The 12,066-nt window shown below is 36.8% G+C and overlaps 1 protein-coding gene across 8 annotated transcripts in view; it reads right to left on the reverse strand.

Annotated features, from left to right (window-relative positions):
• Nucleotides 1-12,066, reverse strand: part of GABRB2 (gamma-aminobutyric acid type A receptor subunit beta2) — a 326,677-nt gene that overhangs the window by 83,920 nt on the left and 230,691 nt on the right. For all 8 annotated transcript variants that reach the window (XR_009007236.1, XM_007171423.3, XM_057541423.1 and 5 more), the window contains exons 7-8: nt 4,989-5,126; nt 3,222-3,374 (exon numbers count right to left, since the gene is read on the reverse strand). Coding sequence is in view for 7 of the 8 variants with exons in the window: in XM_007171423.3 (XP_007171485.1) it covers nt 3,222-3,374; nt 4,989-5,126 (291 nt within the window). In the remaining variant the exon portion in view is untranslated. The remainder of the gene's footprint in view (nt 1-3,221; nt 3,375-4,988; nt 5,127-12,066) is intronic.

A 12,066-nucleotide genomic window follows, 5' to 3' on the forward strand; every position in this document is an offset into this window, starting at 1 on the left:
CATCAAAAGAATCTCAAGAAACTCAATGTGGGTACATTATAGGATATGATGGGAAGAATGATGAGGAAAGTGGAGATTAAGGGCTGCATAATGGAAAGTTACATACACAGAGCCTAATGCAGAACTTGAACTTAAAATTGAAGGCAATGTGAGGCAACTGACCAGCTTCCAGTAGGGAGGTATCAGGGACAAACTGTGTTTAGGACGATCATGAGGGTAAGCATTCAAGACAGGAAGCAGAATACCAGCTGAGAGTTTTTCAGAATAAGTAAGTGATGAAGGGGAAATAAATTAAAATCACTGTAAAAGTACTGAAATCAATGAATGCATTAAACAGATGATATGAACAATGATTGCAAAAAATATGGAAACTAGAGGTGGAGAGTAACAGAGAAGCAGCTGTCTAGCCTTCGTGTTTCTGGGTTGGGAATGTAGGCACATAATGCACAGATAAATAATATAGAAGTATGACAAGACTCTATGGGAAATGCCACACTATGTCAGGTTATTACTATTAGTCCAGCTGAGGGAACATCTCCAACAGTGGGGAGTTGTTTCCCCAAAGCTGTAATTGGAGGGATAGACAGAGATATGCTGGGTAAAAGCACTGGGAGTCCAGAGTCCTGAGTTTGATAAGGTCCAGCTTTGTAGGAAAAGAGTGATGTGAAAACAGAGCTCTGAGGTCAAGATCACACAGATGGGAAGTTGCAGAGTTAAAATTTGAACTGGGATCTCTCTGACTCAGAAACCTGTGTCCTTAAACACTACCCAATAACACAGACCAAAAGTTAATTTTCAATTCTATTTTTTAGGAACATATGTTTTCTGATTTAATTTTTTCTCTCTAGTAAGATCATAATTTTTGCCTTGTTTTTCTATATGCTCATGAAACAGATACAGAAAAAATAAATTTGAGCATCCAATTCTGAGCATGGCCAAAAAACTATGGTTATACTTTAGATCTAGGTATTTTATAGTTCTCACATCTTTTCTATATTAGTCATTTTGACGCATTTTCCAATTTTACTTTTCTCTTCATTATTTCATCTAGAGCTTATCTTGGATGACATGAATATTACATGTATATTATAAAACTGACAACACTGATTTTACTATTTATCTAAATCTCATGTTGAGGTGTTTCTGACCTAGTAATAAACTGCTCACATAAAAGACATTTGAAAATTTTCTTTCAAAAAGTAAATGACTTATGTATTATTCCTGTAATAGGCATCAAATTGATAACAGATTTTCCTTTTGGAATAACAGGATATTTACAAATTCCATTCATTACTTTATTCAGCAGCTATTTACTGGACACCATTCACTGTGTGAGACACTACAGATATAATGGAAGCAAAATTAGATATGGACCTTCCTCCAAGGTATCTTCAGTACCATGAGGAAAAAGAACATCACAAACCAAATAAATATAAATTATAACTGTGGTTGGACTCCAAGGTTGGTCTACAGTATTTTAAGAGAATATATCACAGGGGACTTGACTCAGTCCAGGAGGTAATTAATTCTCCTTCCATCCCTGAACCACCACAATCTAATCTCAACACAGCAGCCAAAGTTATCCCTTTGTATCTGAAATCATGTCACTTCTTTGCTCAGTGTTGCTCTAATTTCACTCAGAATAAAAGCAAAACTTTTATTATGGCCTCTGGACCATTTCATCATCTTTTAGTCCCCTCTCCCTGACATTATCTCTACTCCTGAACTCACTCTGCATCTGCCTTACAGGCCACCTTGCTCACTTGCTTGGCATGTTTCTACCTGAGGGCCTTTTCATCAAGCTGGAATATTCTCATCCAGACATTTATGTGACTCGATCTTCTTCAAGTCTTTGTCCATTGGCAATCAATGAAGTCTACCCTGATTATTCTAAACTGTACCCCTAGTATACCCACCCCCTTACCTTGCTTATTTCCACTCTACAGGTTTACCATATTAGATAATTTGCATGTTAAATACAAAATAAATTTATTTTTTACCTTTTATTGCTAGAACATAACTTCCAGAAGGACACTGGCTTTATCTCCAGTGCCCAGTACGTTTGACACATAGTAGGTGTTCAAAAAAATTCTGTTGTATGAATAATGACTTTGCTAAGGAATTAATGATTTAATTGAGATATACTGGTGAAGCACTTAATTCAAAATTTAAAGGGATTAGTCAGAACTCAGAATAATAAAGATTGTATAAAAGGTCATAAATTTACTATATCTGGAGTTAGCAACATAAAAATGTTCATGAAATACAATTTGTTCTCTTCCTCTGGTGTTATGATGGAAAAACATCATGCATAAGATAAGTGATGCCATGGATGATTTCCCAATATTCTTACTTTGTTGTCTCCTGCCCTCTGCCATGCTATCCCAAAATCTTAGTTAAGACTTCAGAATTCTTTCTGCTCATTGATTAGTTGCACATTTCATTTCTTTGTTTCTTGTTCAGAAAAAAATTTAAAAAATTTAAAAAAGATGGAAGAGAGCTCTTCCCAGGTAAGGAAACACAGATAAAAACTGAACAATTATCTAGCAATACTACATGAACTATGCTTCAATAAAAATGTCAAAAAAAAAAAAAAAAATGTCAAGCTGGGGCTTCCCTGGTGGCACAGTGGTTAAGAATCCGCCTGCCAATGCAGGGGACACAGGTTTGAGCCCTGGTCCGGGAAGATCCCACATGCTGCAGAGCAACTAAGCCTGTGTGCCACAACTACTGAGCCTGTGCTCTAGATCCCTCGAGCCACAACTACTGAGCCCGTGTGCCACAACTACTGAGGCCCGTGCACCTAGAGCCTGTGCTCTGCAACGAGAAGCCACGGTAGTGAGGAGCCCGTGCACGGCAATGAAGAGTAGCCCCCGCTCACTGCAACTAGAGAAAGCCCGCGTGCAGCAACGAAGACCCAACGCAGCCAAAAGTAAATAAATAAATAAATAAATAAATTTATTAAAAAAATATATATCAAGCTGATGGGACTAATTTCATTACCAACAGCTATATAGTTAACTAATTTTGACATGAAAGAGTTTTAATTTGTGTTTAACTGATTTAACGCTGAATCAGATCACCCAACGTCTCATAGCCAAATTCTTAGAATGTGTGCAGTCCGGTCTCGTCACGCATCGCACATTCGAGGGTAAGGAAAGTGCACGCGCACTCACACGCACACACAGGCACACTCCACAAGCAGTCAGACTGATGCCTACCTAATGCCACTCTTGCAGCTGAAGCATCGTAATTAATCCAGAAGGAGACCCAGGAGAGGATAGTGATCAAGATAGATGGCATGTATGTTTGCAGGATAAAGTAACCAATGTTCCTCTTAAGCTTAAAGCTGAGGGACAACCTGGGATAGGAACCTAGAAAGACAATTTTAAAACATCATCGTTATCAATCAATATTTATAGGATACTTTTCTTTAAAGGCCCATAAACAGTTTGTATATCTTTCCTAAACTCAATTTTAGCTCCTGGTGAAGGGCACTTTCTTCTGCAAAAGTGGTCTGAGAAAACAGGGCTTTTAATTAGCAGGACTTACTCAGTGTTAAATATATTCCACACTCATCAGTAATTAAAAGAATTCCAGCTCTTCCCTGCTCAGCCTCCTACACTGAATCAAAGGTTCACATTCTCTGCAACTGTGATGACAAGACAATTTGAGACAGTCCCTTTGTTCCCCTTTTAATTGTTTCTCATCAAGTCCATCCCATACATTTCTGTATATAAGAATAAGGCTGCACACTCTGATTATAGGGAAAGAAATCTCTTCACAAGCCCCAGGATGCATTTTAAGGTGAGGATCAGTGGCGAGGCTGCAGTTAGTGCAGCAACTCCCTGAAATTTTGTGAAGGTTTCCATGTGTAGGCAGTATTTTTTCTAATTTCATTGCTTCCATCAAAGTTTTAAAAGGATTCCTGACCCACCAAAAGGTGGAGAGTCACTTTTCCTGAGCAATGTTTGTGGGAGATATAACTAAGGATCAGATTCTTGAAGCTGGGTCTTTTGATGGTGGGGACCTGGGGAATTACATTTTAAATGAGATATGTAACAGAATACAGTCTTATAACCTAAAAGAGTCACAGTGATAAACAGTGTGTGTGTGTGTGTGTGTGTGTGCGCGGGGGGGATATTCTTACTAACTGAAAGCCTTGTCTAGCCCTCTTGGGCTGAAGCAAGTATATAAATATTAAAGTAAAAATATTTTAAGTAGAAACTCATTTCCATAGTGTCTCCGGGGTTCAAAGAACCTCAAACCTAGGAAAAGTTTCTGTTGTTTTTTTTGCAAAGCTGGAGGCTATTTTGTATTCTTGCTTGAAGTAGTTTTCAGGGACAGGAAGTGCCTGAGTCCTTAGCAGACAATTCAGAATCTACAGTTACTGTATTAGCTATTTCTGTGCTTGGGGAATTCATTTCAATAAGAAAAATATAAAGAGGGATATTCCTGTGGACTTATTATTTTTCTTTTAATGAGCATGCAGCAAATTACTGCATTCCTGGGCTTTTTTGTTAAAAATCTGTGCTGATGAAAACAAGTCTGACCTCAATACTGGAAGAGTAAGAATGGTAAAGGTATCAGGGTAATCTCAATATCTGGAAAAGCTTTTAGCTCCAAAACAGTAGGTAAGGCTACGTAAAGAAAGTCCTACCCTTTGAGAAAAATGTGAAGTCCTCCCACCCTACTGTGTTTAGAGAATTTCACTGTGGTCAGACTTGAGTGAACTATGACCTGGCTGTCCTCAGTATGTTTCAAAGAATTATGATAGTACATGAGAGACATTTGCTTTGCTGGGGGTGCCTTCTTGAAAGTAAATGGATGGGTTCCAAATGGGCTTGTTGGGGAACTGAGCATTTTCAGCAGATCTAAGTCTTCCAGAGTCCCCATCCTTCCCTGGGACCCGATCCTGATATAAGTGAACTCTTTTGGCAAAATATAATAAAGCCCCTTTTCTCTTAACTATTTCCCCTGATACAAACCTGTGGAAAAAACAACCTTCTTGGTGATAAGTTTATAATCTACAATAGAGAACTGTGGAAGTTCAATCTTGGTTACTCCTGTTACTGCGTTATCATCCCCACGCCAGTAAAACTCAATGTCATCAGTTGTATATCCATCTGTAAAAGGAAACACACAAACACATATACAGATACACAAAACAAAAGACAAACAAAATAAAAAAATAACTGTTTAGGAAATGAACTGTATAAACGATAATAGCTACAGCTAAAGGTTATTATGTGTTAGGTATCACGCCAAGCACCTTAAGTATATTACTATCTTTAATCCGCACAATAATCCCATTGGGGAAGTATAATTAGGCCCACATGAGGCAACAAAGGCTTAGAGAAATTAACAGCTTATATTAAGTCTTGTAACTAGGAAGTGGTATCATTGGGACTCGAACCTAGGTTTATCTGATTATGAATCTCATTCTCTCAAACAGCATCACATTATCACATAACCCTGGATTGTACTCTAAGAGAAGACAAAAGAAGAGGAAAATTATTTAAGTTATCAGTACAGCATTAAATGGTACCAAACCCTCCCCCTGACAATACAAAATATCTGAATTACAAAATATTTGGATTTCAAGTCGGAAGATAAGTGATTATGAAGAAGTGAGTCATTAATTTTTTAACATTCATAGACATGATCTCCAAATCTGATTTTGCAGCATATCTAAATCCCCAAAAAAAGTCCTAAAAATTCAAAACAACATAATTTCCAGCAGTTTTAAGGAGTAAGTACAAATGTAGAGTGTACACCGCAAATGCACAGTGCATTTACAGGGTCTGGCTCCATTCATCCAACAATTACTTATTGAGCACCTACTATGCTTGTCAGTGCAGTTGCTGGGTATAAGACTCTGCACAATAAAAACATGACCTCTGTTATAATGATCCTTTCAATCCATGGGGTAGAGTGGGACAAACACACGTATTCTAATTAGTAAGCACACATATAACTGCAGTGAATAAACACATTTTATATTGCAAACAATGCTGTACAGGGAAGCATGCAATGAAATCCAGTGAATACCAATATTTTACAAACTCATGCATCCCCCACAAATCCCCCCAAAAGCATTCGTTATATTTGTATATCACATTTATCTCTTCAAAGAACATTTGCACCCAGACAGCTGAATCTTTACGAGTCTAGGAGGTAGGCGGCACAGAGAGTCTCCCCCAATTTCAAAAGCAATAAAACAAATGAGAAAACTGCTTAAGTTTCTGTCTTTTGACATGTAACTAGTTAGCGTAACACTGAGGATTTGAACATCAATTCTTTGATCCTTAGCTCTTGTGATTTCCAAAAAACCACATTTCTTCCAAAGAGAGAAAGTCAAATCTCCAAAAAAGTGGAAGAAAATTATTTTTCAAAGAAGTACAATACCCTCAATTTGAGAATCTATATCAACCATAGCATAGCTCAGGTATTGTCTTAACTTTTCTAGAAATCTGAAGTCCTCTTTATTCAAAAGAGTAGCCATCTTTATCTGATAATAGATACAGAGGTTTTTTTTGGAAGAGTTTTTGAGAACTTCAACTTGCAGTTCCCTAACGATAGGCTTTTGGATAATAGCTAATGATTTTCAAAAGGGTTATTTACTTGCAAACATCATAAATTGTAATAAAGATGGTGGAGTTTAAATATATTATATACCACCAACATTTTTATTAGCATGATCTCATTTAGAGCTTTTGTTTTGTTAGAGAATGTCTTTCTTCATATAAAACTTAGATTTAAAAGTAAATTACTCTTGGCTTTAAAGGAAACCCCAGGTATTAAGTGAATGACACAGCAAGCTGATTCTCAGATAAGAGCTCTCACTCCTTATTAATCTACTCCATTAATATTCGCTACCTAAACCTAAGAACTCAGGTGTCTGTCCCAAAGGATAACTGCTCTTTTTCTAAGATGGTAACTTTCCTAATGTGGCCATGGGAACTCTCATAGTCCAGAACTTCAACTCAAATTGAATCCCATTTGTCATTGGTTATCAGTACACATCTCTCAGTTATGAAATCGTTTAGAGTCAATGACAACCCCACTTTTCATAAAACAGTTTAAAATAACAAAAGCGGGTCAACTTACTCTTAGAATCAAGCTAGATATTTAGAAATGTATTGTAAAATTGAATCTGTGTATAAACAAAAAAAGGTATGTATGAAACAAGGAGGCAACAGTTTTCTAGAACGCAGCCATCTTCGAAAGAAGAGAATGAGAGAAAAGTCAACTCACTACTGCCAATAGAGGACTAAGTATAAACTAGTGAAGATTGTGTTTCTGGTCCTCCAGCTTCCTTTCCTCAGTATTTAGCTTATTTTGTTCATCACTACAAATCTTGTAACAGAAGCTCTCTGTAGGCAGAGGCATGGGAATATCAATGGCATTTCAATACAGCTGTAGAGGAGATGCCTAATGGGTATTTAATAGGTGGAAACATTATAATAAAGTACAGACTTTTGTCAAAAAGCCAGATATTTGACACAGTGCTTGCTAGACAATACCTGGCAGAGAATAGGTACTTGGGGTAAATTATTGAATTAATACAACAATTATTTAATACACATGTGGATTTGGACAATGGTTGTTTATCCAGATGCTTGGCAATGCGAAGGTATTCATCATGTTAATATCTCTGTCTCTTCCTCTTAGCACAGTACCTGGCACATAGTTGGCATTAAATAAATACCTTCTGAGTGAATTCAAAAAAATTCACCCAATGATAATATAACCCTTGAGAATAATCCAAAAATCCTTCATTATTTATTTTTCCTTATGTATTAGTTGGGCAAGTTACCTAACCTCTCTGTCCTCCATTTTCTCATCTGAAAATTGGGATAATAATAGTAATAGCTACTTCACAGTGCAGTTATGCCAGAAAAATAAGTTGTTCCTTGTAAAATACTTTAGAAAACTAACTGGTAGATAGTGCTCAAAAAGGTTAGCTAATACTTTCTTTTTAAATAAGAATTTTTTACCATTGCAAAAAAAAGAATAAAACACCTAGGAATGAACCTACCTAAGGAGACAAAAGACCTGTATGTAGAAAACTATAAGACACTGATGAAAGAAATTAAAGATGATACAAACAGATGGAGAGATATACTATGTTCTTGGACTGGAAGAATCAACATTGTGAAGATGACTCTACTACCGAAAGCAATCTACAGATTCAGTGCAATCCCTATCAAATTACCAATGGCATTTTTTACAGAACTGGAAAAAAATATCTTAAAATTTGTATGGAGACACAAAAGACCCTGAATAGCCAAAGCAGTCTTGAGAAAGAAAAATGGAGCTGGAGGAATCAGGTGCCCAGACTTCAGACTATACTACAAAGCTACAGTCATCAAGACAGTATGGTACTGGCACAAAAACAGAAATATAGATCAATGGAACAGGATAGAAAGCCCAGAGACAAACCCACACACAAATGGTCACCGTATCTTTGACAAAGGAGGCAAGAATATACAATGGAGAAAAAACAGCCTCTTCAATAAGCGGTGCTGGGAAAACTGGACAGCTACATGTAAAAGAATGAAATTAGAACACTCCCTAACACCATACACAAAAATAAACTCCAAATGGATTAAAGACCTAAATGTAAGGCCAGACACTATCAAACTCTTAGAGGAAAACATAGGCAGAACACTCTATGACATAAATCACAGCAAGATCCTTTTTGACCCACCTCCTAGAGAAATGGAAATAAAAACAAAAATAAACAAATGGGACCTAATGAAACTTAAAAGCTTTTGCACAGCAAAGGAAACCATAAACAAGACGAAAAGACAACCCTCAGAATGGGAGAAAATATTTGCAAATAAAGCAACTGACAAAGGATTAATCTCCAAAATTTACAAGCAGCTCATGCAGCTCAATACCAAAAATCAAACAACCTAATCCAAAAATGGGCAGAAGACCTAAATAGACATTTCTCCAAAGAAGATAAACAGACTGCCAACAAACACATGAAAGAATGCTCAACATCATTAATCATTAGAGAAATGCAGATCAAAACTACAATGAGATATCATCTTACACCAGTCAGAACGGCCATCATCAAAAAACCTACAAACAATAAATGCTGGAGAGGGTGTGGAGAAAAGGGAACCCTCTTGCACTGTTGGTGCGAATGTAGATTGATACAGCCACTATGGAGAATAGTATGGAGGTTCCTTAAAAAACTAAAAATAGAACTAGCATATGACCCAGCAATCCCACTACTGGGCATATACCCTGAGAAAACCATAATTCAAAAAGACACATGCATACCAATGTTCATTGCAGCACTATTCACAATAGCCAGGACATGGAAACAACCTAAATGTCCATCAACAGATGAATGGATAAAGAAGATGTGGTACATATATATAATGGAATATTACTCAGCCATTAAAAAATGAAATGGGGTCATTTGTAGAGATTGGATGGACCTAGAGTCTGTCATACAGAGTGAAGTAAGTCAGAAAGGGAAAAACAAATATAGTATCTTAATGCATATATGTGGAATCTAGAAAAATGGTACAGATGAACCTTATTTGCAGGGCAGGAATAGAAAGGCAGATGTAGAGAACAGACACGTGGACACGGCGGGGTGGAAGGGGAGGGTGGGATGAATTGGGAGATTAGGTTTGACATAAATACACTACCGTGTGTTAAATAGATAGCTAGTGGGAACCTGCTGTACAGGGAGGTCAGCTGGGTGCTCTGTGATGGCCTAGTTGGGTGGGATGGGGGTGAGGGAGGGAGGTCCAAGAGGGAGGGGATATGTGTATGCATATGGCTGATTCACTTCCCTGTGCAGCAGAAACTAACTCAACATTGTAAAGCAATTATACTCCAATTTAAAAAAAAACACACTTGAAGGTTATTTTGATGTCTATGATTGTGGAATCTGACACAATGGAGCAGGATATTGTATATGCTCCTTGGCTACTGCTGGTTTTAAAAACCTCAGTCTTCTTGACTTCATTTTGGGTTAACCAAGGATAGAATGTTGCAAATGGAAAGCAAGTATATGCTCTTGCATCACCGATTTCTGTAGATGAAAGACCAACAATCCATAACAGTGCCAGGGTGGTCAAGTTCAAAAGCCAGCTCAATATACTGTGTAGGATTAGCTGAAAGCAGACCTAGTTTTCTTCTTTCCTTTGAATTTTCTCTCAAGGAATATTTAGTGGTCTCTCAATGTAATTAAAAAATAAAACATATGCAAATACATATGACCTGACTTTACATCTTTCATAATAATAATGAGTAAAAAATAATTAGATATCTTTTAAAGGGTATCAGAAGGAGGAGATGCACTGAAGATCCTCATTAATGTCTTGCAAAATAAATTCATCTTTTATATTTTATTCATGGGATTCCAGAAACTGAGTGATTAAATTATATTGTATTGTTATCATTAAAAACATAACCCACATCAATTCAATTGGCCTATGAATAAACCAAAACACAAATTTTTTGGAATTTACCTGGAGGAATTAAAACTGCATGAAATGTTACAAAACCCTGATCAGGAAGGATAAATAGGTAAATTTATAAATCTGTGTAAGACACAAATGATAGATATTGGTAAATACATGTACTACATGAGATCTAAGGAGCAAAAATGCCATTTTAAAAACATTTACATAATAACTGAACAGGTTCTCACAACTGTTAGATATCTTATTACATAACATGGCATTTAAACAAGTTTTTTTCTCACTTTAGTGATAGCTTACATGTTTGTTTTGTTATCTACTAAGTAAATGTTACATTTTAGAAGGATATTACTATGCAAAAAATATGAACCTGTACCAAGATATTAAACAGGGGAGGCTGATGAGAACATTTAGAAGAATTAACTGAATTATCAATGCTACCATATTTTTTCCTAGTGGAAAATTAAAGTGACTTACTATTCTCCTGTTACTTATTTACACTTTGCTCCTCAACTGGACTGTTAAATGTTCTCTGGTAGTTATCCATTTTCTGTCTCCCATTGTATCAACACAGCAATAGTAACATAGTATAACTGACCTTTAAACAACATGGTTTGAACTGCATGGGCCCACTTATACAAGGATTTTTTTCAATAGGAAATACTACAGTACTACACGATCCACGGTTGGTTGAATCCATGGATGTGGAACTGTGGATGCAGAAGAACGTGGATATGGAGAGCTGACTATAAATTAGAAGGGGATTTTCGACTGTGTTGATGGTTGGGCCCCTAACAGCTACATTGTTCAATGGTCAACTGTACTGCCATTTACAATAAGAACAAGAATGCAAACATTTTTTTCATGACTAACTCAGTGACCACGATTAGAAGCCTCCACAATCAGAATGGACTCCACTCCATGAAGAGGCCTGTATGTAAGTGCAAAGGTGCAAGACTGAGTACAGTCAATGCCAATTAAAGTTACAGGGATTTTTCAAGAGGGAGAGAGAGAAACTCACTTGTCAGCCATGACTCTTTAAATTCAGCAATGAAAGTGTTCCAAAGACACTCTGAGTGATTGCTCTGACTCCTGAATTGTGTCTTATTCTTCACTCTGCTCTTTAGACACAAATGTTCTGCTGTCAAATCATTTCTAGGCCTCGAGCAGCCCCAAATAATTGGCCTAGGATGGGTCAGACTTGATTACCTAGTGGTATCTTAGCGAGGACACCATCAAGTCATGGCCCAGAATTCGTCCCACATCAAAGATAATCTATCTTTTTGTGCTATTACTGTTTTCAAATTCAAACTGTATGATGTAAGAGAACAGGAAATTGATCATAATCAAGCAAATGTTAGATATTGTACCTTAAAGATCATTTCTTTGTTTGGATTCCAATGCAAAACTTAGTATGTATTGTCTCTGTATGGGAGCAGGGCGAACTGGTAGCCCTTTCTGCCAGTTTAGCTCCGTGAAGTGTTTCTTATGATTTGTTGTGATTGGAGAGCTGAAGCAATTAAAATAATGGTCCAGGTAAGAGAAACCAACTGAAAAAAATAATAATAGGCAAAAAAGAGCCACAACAACCACAACAGTAGCTATGGTTTAC

The sequence above is a fragment of the Balaenoptera acutorostrata genome, chromosome 2 (genome assembly GCF_949987535.1).
Source record: "Balaenoptera acutorostrata chromosome 2, mBalAcu1.1, whole genome shotgun sequence".
Lineage (NCBI taxonomy): Eukaryota > Metazoa > Chordata > Mammalia > Artiodactyla > Balaenopteridae > Balaenoptera > Balaenoptera acutorostrata.